The 22,403-nt window shown below is 47.1% G+C and overlaps 1 protein-coding gene across 2 annotated transcripts in view; it reads right to left on the bottom strand.

Moving 5' to 3' along the window:
* Positions 1 to 1,922: 1,922 nt before the first annotated feature.
* LOC135916539 (ribonucleoprotein PTB-binding 1-like) overlaps positions 1,923 to 22,403 on the bottom strand; it is a 36,008-nt gene continuing 15,527 nt past the window's right edge. The window contains exons 5-9 of one of the 2 annotated variants that reach the window (XM_065449958.2): positions 22,160 to 22,218; positions 13,395 to 13,478; positions 11,505 to 11,834; positions 10,231 to 10,398; positions 1,923 to 6,155 (exon numbers count right to left, since the gene is read on the bottom strand). In XM_065449958.2, coding sequence (XP_065306030.1) covers positions 5,991 to 6,155; positions 10,231 to 10,398; positions 11,505 to 11,834; positions 13,395 to 13,478; positions 22,160 to 22,218 — 806 coding nt within the window. In that variant the 3' untranslated portion in view covers positions 1,923 to 5,990. Of the gene's footprint in view, positions 6,156 to 10,230; positions 10,399 to 11,504; positions 11,856 to 13,394; positions 13,479 to 22,159; positions 22,219 to 22,403 lie in introns of both variants that reach the window. The other variant, XM_065449957.2, reaches the window with a different exon arrangement.

Below are 22,403 nucleotides of genomic sequence, written 5' to 3'. Positions count from 1 at the left end.
TGATGCGCATGCTGGCGCGCGAGCTTCGTGTTGCTAGTCTGTCTGCTACGCCTGCGCGTGCTTAGCGATGTCCTCGCCACCATCGTCATCCAGCGGCGATGATTTCCTGCAGGCGGGAGCCGCCGCCGTATTAGATGGGGTGAATCACTTTAGATTCGACCCACTAGAAAGCAGACTCTGATATTGCGGCCAGCGACAGCAAGGACAAACTTCAAGACGTCGCATCGGTCACGTTCAATGGTAAGACACCGACAAATCGGCTTCGAACACCGTGGCCTGCACGGTATTTAACACGGCAAAAACTGCCGCTTAATTCTGCAGTTGCAGCATCATGGATCCCACAAGCAGCAACTGAGAAAAAGAGCAAATGCAAGCAGCATAGCAGCCAACGAAAATTCGTGACGTAGCGTTTTCTCCATTGTTTACAATCCTTCCTTGACGTCAATTTCATGAAGTGCTGCGTGTTGCGGTTGGCTGCGCGCACATACTTTAAATTTTAAATCTATTCTAAGCTATATTCGCAGCTGATATTTTGCAGATGACGTGTGTGCGACCACATAAATCGATATCGCACATTATATCCACTTCAAAATTTTGTGTCAGTACTCCTTGATGCCTTCACTGTGTTAAACTCATTTTCTACTAGCTAATACATTTCTAGATGACGAGTTCCTCATAGCTAAGTTCAACCTCTTTGTATGTGTTAGTAACATTAAAGGGGTACCGACACAAAACCTAACTCGAAATATCTGGTAGATTCTATTGTTACGAGCTCATGCACATCCTCTGTAAAGTATCAATAGAAATGCAGCTTAGAATGCATTTGAATTTAATTTTGAAGTTTGTGTAGGTGACGAACCGGAAAGTGCATCAGCGCAGGTCCTATTAATAAACAATAGTACATCACAAGTTTCGGTGATCGATATCAGTGATGTGCAACATCATTGGCTTGTCTCGCAGTTCAGAAGACATTTTAGCAGTTTGCATCGAGCATCTTGCACTAATCTCAAAGTGTACGTATGTGTGTGTGCAGACAAAGCATACGTGCAAACTGTTTCCTGCTTCTAGGCTACGAGGTTTCTGGAGCCAAGCCTCGCAGTAGCAAAGCTGGTGGCAACAACTTCGGACAATTTTTCCCACTACAATGTGTTCAAATTCTTATTTTTTGTCACGTCAGGGCCATCTTCGAAGGGAATTCGTAAATGTACAGGTTAACAATTATGTCGCTACCAACACTTTGCACCAGCAGTTAGGTATAATATGCGAGTTGAAGTACTAACGTTGTATGCTCTCTGGTTAGACACTGCGTCACCAAATGTCAGTACCAGCGTTGTGCCTGTGATGCGCCTCTCTGGTGATCCCATGCTCTCTGGAATGTCAGTACCAGCGTTGTGCCTGTGACGCTCCTCTGGTGATCCACTAAACTGCACATGGTAAGAAGTTGGTGGGCATGCTAAAACTCTCCAATGCTGAGATCATACTGTGTAGTGTACTTCTGTCCACTAAAGCATTATGTTGGTGTAGTATTGCGCAGGTTTCGCACAAGCTCGCAGACTAAACAGAAGCAGATGCCATAGTAGACCGTGTGTGCCAGCGTGCTGTCACAGGATGGCATGCTCACGTGATCATTGCTGTTTACAAGCATGCTACTTATGCCATACGCGTTTCGAAATCAAGACTGGTGGCAAAATAAGAGCATAGAATTAAACAATCATTGCGCACTGGAGCAAATAAGCCTTTTCCCCATGGTTATTGGGTCAAGAGCTACTGATTAAGGAGACAGAAAAAAAAGAGCCTAAAAAATTTTTGTGTCGGTAATCAACCTAACAAAGAGATACAACGTTAGGCACCAAGTCCACAGTTCACGTTACACGGACAGAAAATGCCTGCACCACAGGGAGCAAGAAAAAGAGAGACGCAAGTTTGGGAGTACTGGACTGTTTATTTCCTTGAAACGTAACATTGACTGATAATTATATACACTGAATGGATACAAATGAGTATACGTTGCAAATAGCAGAGGAGGGTAAGGGGAGGGGGGATAAACACGACTAGCGGCGGTGAGAAAAGGTAAGAAAGTTACAAAGAAAAACAATAAACACACCTCTGGAAGAATATTTTGTTACTGAAGCAGTTTGTATGCTCGTTTCGAAGATCGATGCCCACCACAGCACTCCAACACTGCATGTTATATGAGAGCACCGGAAAAAGAAAAAGAAAGTACCTAACAAGCCACGGAAAGGAACAACGGCACTGTAAATATGTTAGCGAGGGAGTGAAACACCAACCAACATGCGTCTGCACTTATGAAGAACTTTTCTGCAACTCGATACTTGGTAGCGTGCGACTTTACACATGTATGGCACTACTAAAAAACCCTGATTGGACCAAGCGTTGAACAGTTAGTACAAGGGTGGGGGTGGAGGGAAGTACTTACTGCATGTACAAAGCAAGAGCATAAATGTACACCACGAGGGAAAGGGAGGGTTCGTAGGGGAAGAGGGGTAGGTCATCCGCCAAAAAGCCACAAGCGTGCTGCTACTAGACGAGCCGAGAGAGAGAGATACAGTGCTAACCGTTATTGTGAAACGAGCTATGCGAGCTACTACACTGCTGCGGGCTGCCTATTTCCAGACACGGAATACTTGGCCGCGTCGATGACGAGGCAGGAAACGTAGATTACATGGGCATTGCTAAAAAGCATGTCTCGATGATACGACCCACCCCCTCGGCTGTCTGTTCCCGAGGAACAACGAACCGGGGAGGAGGTGCATAAATGGATTATGTACAGTACGGTAACCAAAGCAGCATAGCTACAGGTTAATTACGCACCAAATGCATGCATTGCTTGTCATGCGCAACTCAAGACACAGCAAAACGAAGAAACAGGAAGCGAGGAGCACTGCGACAATGAAAATGTGATAAAACAGCCAACACAAAATGAGAAAAACAGCTTTCAGGACCAAGGCTTCTTCTTTCCACAATAAAGAAAACGCTAGGTATGAATGTGCAGACTTAAATCAAAGCACTGAACACGATAAAACACACTGTAATGATTCACCAGGCTTCATTCGCGACACTGGACGCAAAGAAAAGTAACAGAGGGCACATAAAACAATATTAAAAACACAGTGCCACTGCTAATGACTGACCATGATCAAGTAAGGAAGTGCACCTGACACACACACGACTTGGGAAATGACAAGAGATAGGAAGCACGGGTGAAAAAAAAATTATTTCAAAAACATTTGATTTTGGTCTATGCTACGCACACTGGAAGATTCAGCGTCAGACAAGATCAAAGAAAAAAAAAAAAGTAGAACAAGTGAGTGGGAGGGGGTGAGGCTGGGTGAGAACCCAGAACAACAGACACACTGCGAGGTATCCTGTGTCTTACATCGCGCACCTTCCTGTCGGTCTGCCTGCTAGAGCTACTACTTCCGACGCTGACACACGCACACACACACACATACGGGGCTCCATTACAAACAACAGACGAGTAGTGACCAGAGCCTCTGCAGACGCACACAGCACTTGCACACACACGCACGCGGTTAACTCATCACAGCGGCAAAACGATGCAAAAACGACACACACACACAAGCAAACACAAAAACATGAAAATAAAGGAACCACTGTCACTGCCGCGGTAAATCGTCGGCAACAGAACCACAATCCATCGTTATCTCGTCGCCCTTTTTGTACGCACCACAAGAACAAAAAAAAAAAAAAAACACGATGACAAAGAAACTAACGAAGAATATAAACTCGCAAACAAAAGTTAGGGTCTCTACAAATGTGAGGAAAGGGAAAGAGGTGCAAAAGAGAAAACACGTTGCTTATGAGAAAGGAGCACAACTTGCTACGTTGACCCCTGGAAATTGCGAAAACAGTAAAGAAAGGACGCAACAGTTATCCAAGAGCCTCTATGTGAGACAACAAACAAAATGCAAAAAACGACAGTTAAGGGACCAGCTACAGTAACAACAACACCGACAAAATACGCTGCAATGGCCTGGCTTTGCGGCCTTGTTTTTGTGTCGCTAACTGCTCTTGGTGGTGAGAGGAACAACCCCTCCAATGGAAAAATGCGCGCGCTGACGAAATGCTTCTATGCTACGACTCTTGTACGAAGAAAAAAAAATAACAGAACCATCATGCGCGCGTGAGAGAGAGAAAAAAAATAAAGGAGAGAGCATCACCTCCGCCAATTTCTCCTTCCTTACAGGTTGCAAGGCTACAATGTTGAGGGTTTCTGCAAAAAGCAGTGCATAAAATGCCAGAAAAGCGGGGGTCTGTTGCGTCCGCAAGGGAAAAAGAGGTTTTTGCAACAACGCCTCACCTGGAAACTCCAAAAACGATTCCCCCTCTCTCTCGCTGTTGGTGCTCTATATACGACGAACAAAAGAGTGTGCACGACAACGCGCCAGTCTTCGCCCGGTACCTCGGCGATGTGACACGCTGAAACCTAACAGTCCAAAAGAAAAGCGAGAGAGAGAAGACGTGAAAACGGCAGGACTGCCTCTGGAAGTGTCATCTGCATAGGTTCGTCCAACGCTGCCGCTCCTGTTCTCCGTGTGAGAAAAAACACTTTGATGGCTAGTTTTGCAGAAAAAGGAGGCTCTCCACAACGTTCTCTCGTGCCGGTGCATTTTGCACGCTTCGTCCCACCTTCACCCTTTCATTTCTTGTTTAAATCCAGCTCCCTCTCCCCTCGACGACAGAAATAAATAGAATCCTCTATGGCGCTCGCACAAGATTGTGACGCGCTCGCCACTACTAAGATAACACTGAGGGGTTGTCGACAGAGACGGGGCTTCACTGAGCCGGGAGCAGGTTAAAGTGAGAGAGCCACGCGACGTAGAAGGGCAATGGGGGAGAGGGACTTCTCGGGGCAAGCAATTAAAGCAAAAGCCCCCAAGACCTCACCCAACGAACGCCAGGAAAAGCTAGGCAACAGGGCACGCTTTCCCTCCCAAAGCTTTCTTTGCGAAAAATGGGAAATCGCTACCTTCAGGCTGCAAATGCTGCCTGGCAGGTGGAAGCGCATCCGCCCGTCGATGACGTCTCTTCTCATGTTGCGTCAGTTTTCCAACGCAAATGCTTTGCGACAACTACAATGACGCTGAATGCGCCTTGCGGCGCGTGGCCTCTCTCCATGCATTTTTGTTTTTAGCATGTGTGTATATAAAGTTCCTTCCGGCAGGAAAATGGGGAGTTGCCTGCGAGCTCGCAGAAAAAGGGGGAGGGGGGGTAGCCGGAGGCGGAAGAGCATTGTTTTCATCTTTGTTCTGTCGTCATTGGCGTCGACAACAAATTCCGTCGACACCAGTGCGTCGCGCCCCTCCCGGTGACCTGCCCGCCACCACAAGACCCGCTAGGACCGTGACCTGCCCTGCTACGAACCCAGTTCCCCCTCCAACACACCCTAGTTCCCGCCTTGCTGAGAAATGCCGGAGGCAACAGGCGTGCTCGAAGTGCGCGGTGAATATCAGAAGATTACTGCGTATCAACAAGGCAAGCTTAATGTTGAAAAACGGAACGTAAGTGTGGGCACGAACGCAAATGAGAGAAGCGTGGACGAGACAGAAACCAACAACTCAGCCGCGGAGTGGAAAGCCTTGCCATCTGGACAATGCATCACCATTGACAAGCAACTAAGGCAGAAGCGAACAGAGTGGCAGGGTCTCAACGACAGACAGGATAAGGAAGTTCCCTCAGAGAACAGCCTGGATTAAAGCTGCTTCGTTTTTCTTCTTTCCCAAGGCAAATCGGACCAATGCTCGCAGGAACCGAAAAATATCATAAAATAAAATTCGGAACCGAAACTAACTTGCGTTGCTCAGATTTTGCTCGTCGTCTCCTGGTCGAAATGGAACTCCTCAGCAGAGCTGCCATTTGCCACAGCCGGGTGTGCCGAGGCCGGTGGCGTTGTTGGAGGGGGCGATAGAGAGGAGGCGCGGGGCTTGAGGGGGGGAGGTGGGCGGGCCTTAAGTGCCCACCTTCATCTTCTTGTAGCGGAAGTACGAGTCGGCATAGTGGCCACCGAGCGCCTGCGAGTGCTGGCCAATGTAGCCATGCTCGGGTGACGGCTCGGGCGACGGCATCAGCTGGTGCACCTTGCGCTTACGGTCTGATGGGGACATATCGGATTCCTGGACAAACAAGACAGTAGCAAGATGTCATTTACACGTACCGACACATATTTTCGGACTTGTACAAACTCTGCCACAAATTTTTTTTTACATAAAAGAATTACACTTGGCAAGTATGATGGGTGCGAAACAATTATTACTATGGGTGCGCGAGAATACTCTAATACAGTTTAGAAAACATCCGTGTACTGAGATTTAGGTGCACATTAAGGAACCCCAGGTGGTCGAAATTTCCTGAGTCCCCCACAGTGTGCCTCATAATCAGAAAGTGGTTTTGGCATGTTAAACCCCATAATTTAATTTTGTTTTTTCGAGTACAGTCTAGGCTCGTTACAATGGACCTGTGTACAACAGACTTTCGGACACAAAGGACCATATTTCAACCTTACTTTGCTCTACCTATTTTATTAATGCCACAAAGTTCGCTTGTATCGGGCCGTGCTACAGCGGACTATCAGCTACAGCGGACGAAATTAGCGACAATTTTTTTCATGGTTGGGTGTATAAAATGGCCTTTTGCCACGCCGACACGGGCTGACAACTGATTTGCAAGGGGCAGTAGACGATCACGGCTCGATATTGCATGCACGAGGGAGGAAGGTGGGGCGGAGGCAAGAGAGATGGGGTGGGGGGTCTACTCCGGCAGCTGCTGCTTATGGCGCGGCCGTACGGGCGCCATATCTTGAAAGCGATCTGCGATGTGGACAAAGGGCGCCCAGTGCCGGTAGCTTCATGTGCGCTGTGCTTTCGGCGTTTAGTTTGTGTTGAAGCGAGAGACAGCACGAAGGTCAATCGCTCGCTTCTGCTACCGTGCTTCCTCACTCCCTTTTGACAGCAACTTTCCGCGGTCATCGAGCGAGATGTGTTCATGCTTACTTGTGCTTGCGTGACACCATGCTTGTTAATTTAGTTAGTATGCGAATGTTTACAACTTTATATGGCCGATAAAACTACTACGCTTACTTCGCATACCTGTCTACTCATTTGCTATCGCAATCGATGCTTTGCCTCTCGGGTGATACTGCAACTTATTTTTGTTTGTTTCTTACTTTAGATGTTTGTCACTCGCTCTATGCAAAAAAGTTGTTACACATCGCTGTTACACATCAGTTTAGGAAGTGAGGTGTTTCGGATACTACGAACTTTGGATAAAACGAACATATTTTTGTCTGATTATCAGGGTCCGTTGTAATCAGAGTCGACTGTATACGAAAATGAATCGAATAGTGAACCTCCAAATTCGTCAGTTCACAAATGGAATATCCTGAATCAAATATCTGCTATTGAATTTTTCAAATAATCGGTATATTAGGTAAAGGACCTAGTGTGGTCGGTGCGTTGAAGTGTGCAGCCTTCTCACGGTGTGTAGTCTGTTGACAGAAGGTACACTGGTCAACAGCACTGATATACAGTCGCCGATCAATTTTCCGGACTCCAAAAATTCGGACATGCCCGATTATTCGGTCTGCTTCGCGGCACCGCCATTCTCCCCATAGACCATAATGTATAACAACTGCTGAAAGATCGGACACCTTGCAACCCCTCGCCTAATTTTTCGGACACTCCTTGAGCCAACTCGATCGAGGGCATCATGCACAGACTCTGACCGGCACATAGTTCGACTTGCTGAATGTCACTTTTGTTTTGAACGGAGCCTCCTTGCCGCCCCACGAAGTGGCGCTACTGGAAATCCCCGCTCATCATCATCGTTTCTGCCTGGTTCGATAGAGTGGTCGTACAGCAGTTCCAGTTTCAGCTTAGTAAGCCATGTCAAGACAATCCAGCGGCTGATTTGTTTCTTTCGCGCACGACGCTGCGAGCAGCACGTTTTTCGTTTGTGCGACTGGTGTCGGCACGGTGGTGTTTGCATTGTGTGCTGTGTCGAGGTTTCGGTGATCCAACGCGGCCTACGGAAACATCACGTCAAGTGTCTAATGGCGCCGACAGTGCCCGCGCAGACTGCGCTGGGGAATGCCGGCAAGCGGGTGCCGGGAGGCCTAAGATTTGTCGCCTTCTGATGTGCTCCCTACTGACACGGAAAATGTTCTGCCGAGATCTGCACAGTGGTTGCATTGCGATTCCGGACACCGTCACATTTGACAGTTTCACAGGTGCTGACACTGCTGTACTGACATGCGCAGAACTCGACAACGGCGAGATCATTCGTAAGGTTTCTGCTGCTCCGCCGGACGATGACTCCGAGTCGGAAGATGATGCACCATGTGCTACGCTGCCATCGCATGCGGAGCGTGCACAAGCAGTGACTGTGCTTTCAGCCGCCTATAGTGACCGTACGACCCTCTCCGAGATTCAGGCTTATCTGATCGCGCGTAAACGGAACAGCGTGCAACGGGGCACTCACGATTTCTTCAAGCCTACTGCCGAGCCCGAATAAGTGCGTGGAAATAAAGGATTTCATTTTTTTTTCTTAATCTGGTTTTTCGGACATTTCCGCAGTCCCCATGAGGTCCGAATAAACGGTCGGCGACTGTAAACAATAATGTTACACAGACAGAGGAAACCGCAACAAAAGTAGCATGTATTTCAGAAAGCACAAGAGCCGCACAGATTGCGTCGGATACGTTTGCTCATACACTCATTCACTCAGTTCGGAATTTTCTGTGCAAGAGCAAATACAGTAAACAAGCTTGGTATATGTCCCTGTGGTATGGTTGCCCATGGACCCGAACACCAGTTTAATAGCTGTCAGTGTGACCTGCACAAGTCATGAGGCCTAATTGGTGCTGCTCCTTCAGGTGTCACCGACTAAATGTAACGGTTTGGTGCCGAATGACGCGGATCTATTTGCAGCAGCCACACAATACTTGGAAAGCTGACAAACTGCCTCACCAACGATAGTGAGTGAACAAGGATGGAACCAACATTGTTCATGACTGCCATTCCTGCGACACATTGTGTAGCGGGCTATGGTTCCCAATGCCATACATAGATGCAAATCGATCTCTTTTTGTAGGCTTGAGCAACCTGTGACAAGTCTACATGGCGTTTACAAAAGTGTCGTGCAACTAGTGCGTGGAACGCCTGGCTGCAGACATTGCGGGTTGATGGGTTGATGAACATGGGAGGGGGGGGCTCCCGATTTCAGAACATTTCACAGGTAGCAAACAACACTGAGCCCAGGAATAAAAAAGGTGTTGCTCTTTAACATCAGCAACACTGCGTTCGTCATGCACGATCGCTATGTACAAGATAGTGAGAGAGCTCCATGATTCACGATTCCATGCTTTCGTCTGTCAAGCAGATTGACTTTCATGAGCTGGCGATAACGAGCAAAACACCCCTAGCTGAAAACCTAGAAAGACCCTTCTGTATTGGGGAGGAAAATCAGAAAGGAAGACATTCCCTGCAATAAAAGATTGCCATAAAACACAGGTCCACTATTAAAATGAATATCTCACAATATTCAGTATAACAAAACTTCACAACTTCGTCAGCTTCAGAGGGAAAGAAGTACTTGATTCTGTTTAACAGACATTCTATTGGGAGGAAGGGGGAATATTTTCTGTGCCTTCATATAGGACTGAAGGCTGGCATATTAATTTGGCGTTCCCATTATTAAGAGTAGCCCATACTGTTCGTCTGAATTCCCAGGCACCTAAATTACTGGTACCTTGCAACATTCTTGTTTTTCAAGGCTAGTAAACTCTCGAGCACATGCGCAGCACCATGTTTTCTTGCACAATATTTACAAGCATAAATCTATGACCAAAATTTTTTTATATTGAATATTTCTTCCTTTCATAACGACACACTATTTTTCAGTTTGAGTTCGCAAATTCGAGCAATGAGAAAAGCCTTCACTGAACTGCCTGCTGTGTGTAGAATGCAGTATAGGATTTTCTGGCAGTCTAGGTGTAAGCGAATATTACAATTCCCCAATGACGTGTTGACCCGGTTTAACTACACTGATGGGCTTTCCTTGTACTATGTGGTTAGGTTAATAATGGCCTTTGTGCACGAGAAATGTAGCAAGGTACGTACTTTCACCAGCTGTGCAAAGTCAACAGAATCTGTGCGCTGTACGGCTGGACTTGGCAGGCTATGCAAGCCTCACCTGCTTGTCATAGGAGGACCCCTGCTGCATGATGGGTTGACCCGACTGCTCCTGAGACTGCTGTCCTCCCGCCGCCCACGCCGACTGCCAGCTGCAAGATGCCCCCGGGGGGCTCTGCTGGTCGCGGCTCTCGCTCGACATGTTGATGGCTTCGTTGTTGGCCTCGACCTGCACCACACCAATGCACAAGGGACAAATAAATTGCAAGCTTGCAAGGCAGTTGCTCAATACAAGCCAGGAGCAGTTTAGGAGATGTCAGACGAACAAATCGAGGCATGAACAGGAAAAAAGTAAATAGGAACACAACACAGACGAATTCCATAATAATGAAGTACCGTGTTACATTGAAACACCTTTTTTGTATCAGACATTCATTATAATCCTAAATTAGTTACACGCTCACATCTGTGAGACAAAATTACTTTGTTATATATATCGTTATGTTTATGTTTCACTGTACTTGGAAGAAATTATAGAAACAAAAACAGTATGTGCCTCATCAGGAAATGCATTCAAAAACTTCTCTTGTGTAAGTCAAACTGAATTCTGGGGTTTTACGTGCCAAAACCATGATTTGATTATGAGGCATGCCGTAATGGAGGACTCTAGATGAATTTTGACAACCAGGGGGACCTTTAACGTGCCCCAAATCCACGGGACATGGGCGTTTTTGCATTCCGCACCCCATCAAAATGTGGCTGCTGCGGCCGGGATTTGACCCAGCGACCTCGTGCTAGGCAACGCAACACCATAGCTGCTAAGCCATCGCGGCGGGTGCCTGTTGTGTAAGTGCCATGGCCATCGCAACAGTGACCGTCTCTACATCATGCCAGCCGGCATAATAAATTATTGGTCCAGTTGATCCTGAACGGTATCTGTCTAAATGCTGATGCTGCATGCAATCATGGGAGCAGAAGATAGCATCCGAGCCTCCTCAATTTGTATTCTTAAACTGCCCAGAATGTTCCCCAGAGATGCTGCTTTCAGCCGACCAGCAGTGGCATACACTTGTCTCGGGCAGTCATTGGCAGTTCAACACACAAAAATTTGGACATAGTCCGAACTTACAAAAGTCATATGGATCGATCGGGAAAGAAAGCTTCCAGAGGAAGCAAAATTTATACTGATCTAAGTATTGGAACACGGCATCAAAGCCTTTTCGGGGCATGACACATGCAGATGTGCAGCTACACAGACAGACAGAATAAGAGACAACAGACGTTTGCAACTCTACAGGGTAGCTGAACAATGCAACGCATGCACAAAGCACGCACCTGCTGCTGCTGCTGTTGCTGCTGCTGCTGTGGCTGGGGTGGGTACGTTCCCTGGCGCTGCTGCTGCTGGCAGGCGCCTGCCTCAAAGGCCCAGCTGGGGTGCTTACTAGAATTATCCATGGTGGAATAATTAAGTGGACACTGGGGCTGGTAGACGGGCTCGCCCTTGCGCTTGTGGCGCTCCTCGGGCGAGCCGCCGTCTTCCGCCGCCTGCTTGGCCTTCTCCTCCCCGCTGCCACTGCTGCTGCTCGAGGCTGCCGAGCCGGGCTGCTGGCCCTCGTATTGGCCGGCCTCGGACGGGGGCGCCGGCAGGCCAAGCGCCATCTGGCCCTGCATCAACACAGCATGGGGCTGTGGGCGTGACACGCTCCTTTTAAAGCTGCTTCTTTCAGATCAGATTTATGCCACTCAGCTGCAAAGGCCAACTGCCATGAGATGGAACGCTGAGAAGATGGATGAACATTCTCTCCAGTTGCAAAACGGCATGAAATGCAACACACATATACGAAAAGGTGTTCTGTGTAAGGCACTATTCAGGCCGCTTTACATGCACAAAAGATCAAAGAGGTCCGAGCGAAGAAAGAAGAAAGACGAGGAGTTAGGTCGAGCTATGAGGAATAGATCGATCATGTCGTGAAGAATGAAGGTGCGATGGACCAGGAGAGGTGTCTACCACAAAAAGTGGAGGCAGTTGAGTGATGAGCAGAGTTATGAATCAAGATGTGAGTGAAAGCTCAAGATTATTCAGCAACATGCTTAAAGGCAAAGCCATGAATGAGGGAAGCTGCTAGGAAAGTCTCATGCGCAAAAGTTCCATGGAGAGTTCATTTGCCACTTTATCACATAGAGAAATGAGATGAACGTTGTCTCCATGGAGGAGGAAGAAGATGAAGAAGGCACATGACGAGATATTCTCTGGTAGTCAAAGCATATTGGAAGACTGCAGCAAAACTTGAAAAGAAACACATTGCACATTGAAATCATATGCCCTGCAAAAATGGGAGCTCTGCACAATATTCCACTAGCACATGAAAAAGTTTACCTATACCTGCCAAATTGGTTGCTGAAAAAACAAAACAAAAAACAACAAAAAAAAAACACCCTTCAAAGAGGGCTTAATAGCCTGCATTGCACCCATGGTCTCCAGGGTTCCTCGCACACCTCAGTTGAAAGTCATCATGACACAGCTATTTACATTCCTCAACTTAGAGAATGTCAATTTTTACAAAGGTGCATATGCACGACTATTCATATGTGACCTTTAGAGTCATAAGAACGATTATTTGCACTGTCTGTCAAACAACTACATAAACAAAAAACAGAATGTTTCCATAGTGGTTCCTATGCCAGCTTTCATTGAGGAAAGAGCACTCGTCAGTGCCCTAAGAAAAGCTTTTGCGAGCACTCACACCTTTCATCAGTCAAACAGGAATCATAGACTTCACTTAGTGGCTTAGCAGGTGCACTTTCTTTCTGCTCAGTAAATAACCTAAAGTGCTCCTTACTACACACTCACTGTCATTTGCAAGACTTCATGCGACTCTTGCGAGGTTCACTTTTCCACTATCTTTCTCTCTCCCCCTTTCCTTCTTGCACTGGAAAGCCAGAAAGAGGCAGCAGAAAGCACTGCATACCACTGCATGATGGGAATAGCCAATCATCCGCAGATCATGTATGGACGATTAAAGGCAAAGGGAAACTTAAGTCAACCACTTTGATACGCCCTCTCAGAGCAGCATGAATGATATTCTTGCAGAACAAGGATCCCTGTTCTCACACAGTCATCGTGCACCATTCCCTCTGTTCCGTGCTCCTACTCCTGTCTTACAAATGGAAACCAGTAAGTATCTCAAAGAGTAGCCAGGGAAGCATGACCACTACGCCACCTACCAGGGCCTGTTGAGTGCAAATCTGCTGGTTGAAGAAGTTCTGAAGTGCTATGAGTGCGTGGTTACTCGCCGCAGTCGTCGAAACCTGCAAGACAACACAAGCAATGCCTTACAAACCCACAGAACTTTGAACACAGTCTGTTCCACTTACAAAATACTGTTAGACATCGAAATTAGCTGTGGCATGTGATCTGCTACAACCTGTTAATAATATAATAATGTACTGTCCAGATTATAGCAATGTAGTGCACAAGGTAACGAGGCAGTACCAGTGATGCTGCAGCACATTATCATACTTATACAGTTAAACCTAAACATAACAAACTTCAATATAACAAAATTGTCGATATAACAATGTATTTAACTTTTCATAACCTCTTGTGCATAGAACACCATGTATTAAAACCTCAATATAACGAAATTTCGCTTCCGCCGCAGAGGAATGCCGAGACAATAAATGGAAACTTCTGCGGACACAGACGGCCAAATGACTGAATTGCAAACGGATTCTTGGAAACGCACCTCTCAAATCACGCGTGGCATGACAAGAGCGACTGCCCAAGTGGAGCTGCATCATGTAGGTGAGAGTGAAAGAGTGCGAGGGAAGAAAGATGGTGGCTTCATGAGTGCCACCTTCCTGCACAAGCATAGGGAAAGAGGGGGAGGGGAGTGAGCTCGCAGTAACGCAATCAAGAGCCCGTGAGGGTCGGGGGGGGGGCAAGTTGGCGTGCCCGCATTTCTGCCGCTTGGCTGTGGCTGCACATGACTAAGCGTAGCTAAGTGCACACGCAGCTGTGCGCGCTGCTTTAGACACAAATTACTGCATGTGGAAAGAGTGCGTGCTGAGACATCATGTAAGCCGTCTTCTCATGCGTTTAGTATTGGAGTCTGCATAATTTCGAGTTTCGGTGACTCGTTGGAGTGAGAAGCAGACGAAGCATTCAAGTCGTCCCAGTGTGGGCAATGCTATCAGCCACGGTGGCGGAGCGTACGCGAAAGGGTGGCTGGCTTCACTTAATTTGTACCACCAATGTGAAGATATTGTCGACGTGGCATGACACCGTATCATTCATCGCCGTTCCCCAAATTCATTTCAACATGAATCGTTTCCTCATTCAAACTTGCTTTTTGCGATTGCCCGATAATTTGGAAAATTCTGCGGCCCCTTTGCGTGCAAGAAAAATCAATCGGCGATTGTACTTACTTGCATAAAAGGTCAAATTTCAGTACAACAAAATTTCTATGTAACGATGCAAATTGCCGATTTTACCTACTTCCTTATATTGAGGTTTAACTGTATATACCGTAAAAACCCGGATATAGGTCGAACTTTTTTTCAAAAAACAATCGCGAAAAGTCGACCCTCGACTTATATACCGGACATTGGCGGAAAAACTACGGAAGTCTTGCAACAATGGGCGGATGAAGTAATCAGCCGCCATCGCCATCAGCAGCAGCGTGGCGTGTATGGCGGCGTGGCGACGTTGTGGCACCGGCATATTGCGTTTCCATTGTCGCAAAGTTATATTAATTAAAGGCTGCATTTTCATTTTGTTTCAAAATGAGCGGAAGCCGACGTCAATTCACCGTCGCCTTCAAGAAAAAGGCGATTGAGTACGCAGAAGCCCACGGCAACCTGGCGGCACAGTGCGAAGTTTCCGAAAAGATCATTCGGTAGTGGCGGAGGCAAAAGCAGCGTATTACAACTTGCAGCAACCAAAAGAAAACGTCATTTCGTGCCGGATCGCAGCGGACTGCAGAACTGGAAGGCAAGATTGCGGAGTCCGTCCGAGAGCTGCATGTAAGATCGCTGCCTGTGACTGCCGAATGCATCCGTTTGAAAGCGGTAGAGATCGCACGCGCCTATGGACTGGGCAGCGAGAAGCACTCATCATCCGACTCTGATCAAAGGTGTTGCTCTCATTCGGAGTAGCGCTTGCGCACTTCGTGCCCTTCTGTGTTCTGTACACCCTGCCAATTTTTAACAGTATTGCGCGACCATCGACCCGCGTGTTTGTCAGCACCTTGTCATCACGGCACGGAGCAGCGAAATAGCGAAAGTAAGGTCATGTGTACACATGCGCGTATCTCGTTTGTTTCGCTGCTCAGCGCCGTTAATAAGGTGCTGACAAGCACGCGGGTCGATGGTCGCGCGATACCGCTCAAAACTTGGCCAGGTGCACATGCGAGCAGCATTTAAATAAATACTGTCACCATTGTGCAACCCCCTGAGTTGCATTTGTTTCACAGTAAGGGTGTCATGTCTTTCGGTACTTTTGCCATTGAAAAATTTTTTTTTTTTCATTTTGAGAATTCTTTAGTTGGGGGATTGACGTATATTCCGGTCCGACCTATAGTCCGGTTTTTACGGTACTCATATACTTTACAGAAAACCTACGACGACGTAAATATGACTTTATGTTCTTGTTGTGATTACCACATGAGCAGTGCAGCGAGTGTCGTCTTTTCCTGTGTGTCTTCACTGCGTCCGTGTCAGTGCGCTGCTTCACCAGCAAGGTATGATGAGCAATGTGATGCCATTACACATCTACATAAACCTGTGTAGCTAATTATAGTCCCAATTAACACCCACAAAGCCTCTTTCCGGCGAATGTGCCGCAACCTGAGAAGCTGGTTTGTATCATGACTACCACCATAGGAAGAGGGGGGGGGGGGGGCACAACGACTACGACTACTACTACTACTGCTACCGCCATTTTCAGTCAGGGTAGAGTCTATTAAAGCTATCACTGTGAAAGCTGCAAATTAAAGCCCCAGCATCAAAGGTAAACATTCGGCAGATACCTGCCTGGGTGGGGACAACTGAATTAAAGAAGAGGAACTCCGACCCAACTTTATTTTAAAAACCCGACATTTCATAGACCGACTGGCTCCTTCTACAAGGGCGAGATGGCGTGAGGCATAGCAGTGCTTATACTATGTGTTTCTGGTGCTTTGAAAGGTGCGCTGACACTTTTCGTAGACCTCGACAGTAAACAGCAGGAAGTGTTCCTGACGAACAATTGATGTTCCCAGGATTCCTAAAGGAGCCACAGCCGGTGGTTGTTTTCTCTCACCAAGACGACAGCGCCATTGGGGATAATCTGGTGATCAAAAATCTCGCAGTGTTCTGATACAGCACTGCATTCTCTGTCTGATTGGCAAAGGTCATTCTGACCAGTCTCGCCAATGTGCAACGTTTCCACACTAACAGCAATTGATAGTGTACAACCATTGCATTTTAGTGCCTGGAACTTGCTAAAAACCTTCCTGGAAACAGCCTTGAGTAATATTTAAAAAGGATACTGAACAAAAATATTTTTTTAAAAATAAGGGAAACATTGAAATTCAACTCTGAAGGCGTTACTGTTCCGATTATGAACGCATAGCGGCTGCACGCCGGTACGCGTGGGGCTGCGCGCAGACCGTTGTGGCGTCATGTACGACGGCTTGCAGCAGCAGCTGTAAAAACAACAGAGATGGGCAGCTGGTGCTTGTCTGACGTCTGCGTCTCAGTGCTTCATGAGCGCACAACGATGCAAGGTGCGAGTGGAAGCGACTTCACGAATGGCACAATTACACAAAAGTGCGATGTGAACTTGCTCCATAGTCGGTTTCAAACGATGGAGTAGTCCAAGCGTACAACTCGAATAATGAGTTAAGCCGCTGTTTCAAACGCAGCTGAAGCTGCAAATGAAATAAGGCATTGTAGCTGTTTCAAAATCGTTCGGCTGAAGTTTCTGAACACTGTACAGAAAAAAGGTGATTTGCACGTTGTGTCGACAATATTCTCATGCCGATACAGGCAGTAGACCCTTGTGCAATACAAGCGTACGCATAGAACGCCTGCGGCGTCTGCTCCAGTCGATCTTTACTTGCGCCAGCGCTGTGGTGCGTCAACTGTGGATGCTACATGAATTTATCCCATAGTGTTACGCAGAAGTTTCATCACCAAATGAAAAGTACTGAAGGACCCTCCTACTATGATGCCACAGCGAATGCTGCCCGAGAGAGCAGATTACGAAGATGACACAATGCCCTTTGCTCATCAGCCGTCAATCTTGTCTTCATTTTTCCGCTGTGCAATAAAGAACTAAAAATCATAACTCCTTGCGTCCTCTCTTCTCAAATGCGCCTCTGCTGGCTCCATTCCTTTCTTATTTCCGCTTTCTGGAGAAAATGGAAGAGAGAGCGCCAGGCTTCAGGCACTGCCTTTTCGCCGACATCCTTGCTACATCCTTTTCAACTCCTTGCTACTCTTGTTTCCAGTTGCCAATTTTGCACGAAAAGTGCTGCACAATTAGGGAAAAACCAGACGAGGTAACAGGTGACATTCATATTGCTTATGTGTTTAATGGTTATTGCAGCGTTTGATGATGGACAATGTTTCGCATCATTTTATCTAACCCATATCACAGGTATATAGTTCTTAGCATCTACCAGTGTCGCAGCAAGCCATCATTTGAGGAAATAATGAAGCAAAAGGAAAAGTGAAACACAACTGGTGTTTTCTCCGGCTGCATACAAGCCAGCTCATTATGAACTGAATCCCTTTCCTGGTCCTTGGATCAGTCTAAACAAAGGTGGTTGAACTAACAAAGCAACAGCAATACGTGCACCCGTTGCAATAGATGGTGACAGCTGAATGCACCTCAGGTTAATCGCGCGGGCAACGAATTGATGAGAAAACTGCGCTTCACAGCCCAGCAGATGCTGATGACTACTGCGATAGAAAAGGAGTGAAAAAGGCAGCAAAATGTTAATTGCCGAATAGCTGTCAAGTCTCAAGATTGATTTGGCGGCACTTTAGGAATGTGTGAGGAGTGGTGATGTAGGCGAGAGGGGGGGGGTGTAGGAAGGAGGCTGGGTACGTGCCTGGCCTACGGTCATAACATCCTTACAAATCTACCAGGAGTAGAAAGAGTAGAATATAAAGAGCCTGCGGTAATGTGATTAAGCACACGCTAGGGGGCTCCTTCCTGCTCCTCTTAAGGGGGGACGCGGGTCTTGAAATCTCGAAAAATGGTCAAAAATGGCAATTTTCAAAAATTGCGTTTTTGAAGTCTTTAATGTCCCAACTATGCCTCTACAAATTATTATGGCTCAATTCCTACTCGAAGTATTAAAAAAACGGTAATTTATAAACGTCGGTGAGCCGAAATTGAACGCCAAGCGCGAAGGTTTGCCTCATTTTCAAGCTGCCGTAGCTCCGCGCGACGCGAACCGATCGGCGCCATCTTGGTCTCGTTTGAAAGCTGGTTTCCCGCTCTCCATTCTGGCGCCCCTCGGCACGCTGCAGACCCTCGTGCAGCGGAGCGATCGGCAACCCAGGCACCCGTTCTCAAGCGCGAAATCGTCGCGAGACAGCCGCTGATTGGGTGAAACGGGCGCCTCCCCGAGGCGCAGCCCTCTGATTGGCCGTGACGCCTGCCGCGGCCCCGCGGCCGCGTTGTTCGACTCCTTCGCGTCGTCTGCTTTCGCCAGCGCGCACGTCATTTTTCGCATTCATCTTTGTTTCCTAGTATTTTTCGTTCTGCCTTTTTCTTTATCGTTCTTGTAGATATTTTGGCTATTGAGTCGCTTCTTTTAACCAAGAATTTCTTGCTTTTGCGTGCCTGGTGTCGTTGTTCCGCGGGTCACGATGGCGCGAGACGCGCGCTTGAAAGCAAGCACCCGAAAAGCAGTCAGCAAAAAGAGGCGCGCATGGAATAAGAGCGCTACATCGTTGAGAACTACAGCTTCGGTGATGCCGCAAGCTGCTGTGCCCTTGGTGGATGCCGCTGGACTGAGCTCGCCAACAACAGCTTCGCCGGTGGACGCGGCTGGACAGTGCCGATCGGTGTCAACTTCGGTGTTACCGCAAGTCTCTGCAGTGCCGGTGGATGCGCCTGGACTAAGCCCGTCGAAAATGCTAACTTTTGAGACGCTGCAAGTCGCTTCGGATTCCGTGTCGTCGAAAGCGGCCGAGCCGGCTGAGCTAAGCCTAACGTCGACTTCGGCGTTTCCGCACGCCGCTTCGGTGCCGACGGACGCGGCTGAACCGAGCTCGCGTGCTCAACGCTTCGACACGGTGTTTTGCGCGGAGTGCGCGGGGCGTGAAAAGTACGCAGACAACATTAAAACTTCATTGGCGAAGAAGTCCGCGACTTCCCGCAAGTTCGAGCTAATGAACGTCGGCGCAGCTAGTGAAGACGACTTTCTGAGCTTTTTTTTTTTTTTGTCAAGTGCCAATGCAATACAGAGGTTTTCACAATCTTTACATGAACAGATTTCTGTGAGTTTGGTGTTATTGTGTTCAGTAATGACTGGGCTGCATGCTAAAGCATTAAATTTTTCCATGTGATAGGTAAACAAAAGTGGCAGAGTAAGCAAAACTTTGAATGCAATTTTCTCAGCTTTGCTTTTTCGATCAAATGCCTTTGCCTTACAGAACTTTTCATAGTGTTTGCATCAATTGATTTTATTGAATTAGGTATCATTTTTTTCAGTAAAACCTCAGCTACATCCTAAAGCTTTCCATTTTTCATTAAACCCAATAGGCTAGCAATTAGGTCAGATGTAAGCTAATTACTCCTGCATTGTTTTTTTCTTCCTACTTCGTTATTCATTCACGACCTCTATGATCACTTTTTAAAAATTTCTTTAGCTTTAGGATGTGCAGTGGGCCCTTGGAAATGAAAGCTATTCTTTGAAACTAGTTTTTTTAATTAAGAAATTATCATAATGGCCCGTAAGAAAAGACCTATGTGGGATCAATTATTTTGCAATATCGTCATTTCTAGATGAGATATATAAAATCTGAATATATATTTGGGATCAGCATTCAAAGATATATCTGCATGCCAATTTTCAGGAAGATATGTTAAGAAATAAAAAAAAAGTTTTCAAGACCCTCATCCCCCCTTAAGCTGGACGGAAAAGGAGGGCACACACCAGTCAGCCTTCTCCGGTTTGGTCTAGACTCCCAATACATCTTTCCTCATCATTTTTACAGCACGCATCATTACTGTAGCTAGCGACCCGTCGAACCTTCACCTTTTGCTTGGGTTTGTCCAAAAAGCAGTCCATGGGAGCAAGAACTTTTGTTTGCGATAACCGTTGCGTCATTTTGGGGGGTTTGAATTCACAGTTTTTCTCTATTCAATTCTGTAGGACTTTGCCAGGACCAACAGAACAGTTCAAGTTATCAGAAATTTCACTGTATCTCTTAAGCTAATCCCTGGCTTTTCTTGACTGAATATCCATTCCTTAAAAGTATCATCAGGCTGGTTGATTTGACATGACTTGCAAATGACACTACAGAACATAACAGACAAAAGGATACAGCAAGATAATCACAAGGCTCTTCCCTTTTCTATTACTGCAATTGACCACCACTTATCTGTTTCACGCATTATATGGCCGGCGCAACACCACTTCCTTTTCCTTACCCTTAACAAGAATACCATGCACCTGCTCTCATCTCTGAGCCACGCTGCCATCTCTGCACCTCTTAACGTTGTTCGTATTTTCCATTTCATCACTACTTGTGTAGTACTTGTGCATTGCTACTTTCAAATTACCTTTCTTCATCTTTGTTATAAGTTTTGGGCTTGCAGTTTAGTACCCACATGTAGCAAGACAGTGTGTGACAATCCTTTGCATGCTGTTAAATATGGGGCAGCCAAAGCTTACCCTTTTAGCAGTTGTCAAAAAATAGTGGCCAGCTCCAGTACTACAGTCAAACCTCGATATATCGAACACGGATATATCGAATTATTGCGTATATCGAACACTTTCTATATCACATGGAAAATCGCATACATTTTCAATTTTTTATTTCGAACGGGGCCGGCTGTAAAATGGATATATCGAACTCCGCCGCCTTAGCCCAAGTGCGCTCTGTTGACAGGAGGCGAGCTTTCCCGCAACACTCTCGAAGATAGCGGCGGCGCGATGGGCGTTCCAGACTGCTGCGTACGACAGCTCCCACATCGGTTGCGCCGAGGGCGCCATTTGAACGTAGCGGCGTACACAGGCGGCGGCTTGGAGCCAGCCACCATGCCAGCCATGGCCAGTCTCGAGGGAAAAGCGCGCTTCGCGCGCTTCTCTAAAGCGCGCGCTCCCTAGAGACCGGCCGTGAACCAGCCCGGCCGCCTCAATCACGCGCGCCCGCGCCCCCGCCGTGCGCGCGTGATCGAGGCGGCCGCGGAGTTAGTTGAAGCGCTTTATTGGTGCTGAGCCACACAGCATGTGCACCGAGGACTTCGTTGGCGGTGACGACAGTACCGGAACAGTGGAGGAGTTAACAGACGTGAGATCGCGGCAGAAGTGACTGCTGAGCGGCCAAACGAAGACGCTGCCGAGGCTGATCCAGCAAGCACTGATGTTGCCCCGCTCCCGACTGCAACTGAGGCTGTAGCTGCTTTGGCCGTCGTACGCTGCTACTGCGGCACAATAGAAGGCACTGGACCGTCTCTTGTGGACCGTTTGGACTATGTTGAGGACGCCGTGGTCAAGCACGCGGTTGCCAATATGAAGCAGGCTACGCTGCTTTAGTACTTTCAGCGAACGAAATAAATACTTTGTTTGAAGCTTCATGTGAGTATCTATTGCGCCACGATTGGTTCATTGATTCATTTGCGCTAGTTATTGACGCGTTTTCTACGTGACTTTATATATCGAATTCTGCCTATATCGAACTATTTTGCGATCACCGCGCTGTTCGATATATCGAGGTTCGACTGTATACATCCAAGCTCTTCACCAGATGCAAAAGGTACTCACCTGAGACGCGTTCTTCCCTTTGCCCTTGAGGTTGATGGCCTTCTGGAACGTCTTTGCCACTAAAGTGTAAACAGAAGTGAGCACCAAAATAAGCAATAAACAAATTACAAAAAAAAAAGTTGAGTACTATAGTCTCAGAATTCTAAGTGCCCTATGAACCTTACTTCCATCTATTAGGGGTTTCACTTACTCAGAGAATGTACTTAGGTATGTATACAAGACGTCCAGGAATGCACAAGTGTTC

The sequence above is a fragment of the Dermacentor albipictus genome, chromosome 9, assembly GCF_038994185.2.
Source record: "Dermacentor albipictus isolate Rhodes 1998 colony chromosome 9, USDA_Dalb.pri_finalv2, whole genome shotgun sequence".
Taxonomy (NCBI): domain Eukaryota; kingdom Metazoa; phylum Arthropoda; class Arachnida; order Ixodida; family Ixodidae; genus Dermacentor; species Dermacentor albipictus.
The sequence above is the reverse complement of the archived record's forward strand: the minus strand, read 5'-3'. Positions and strand labels throughout refer to the sequence as shown.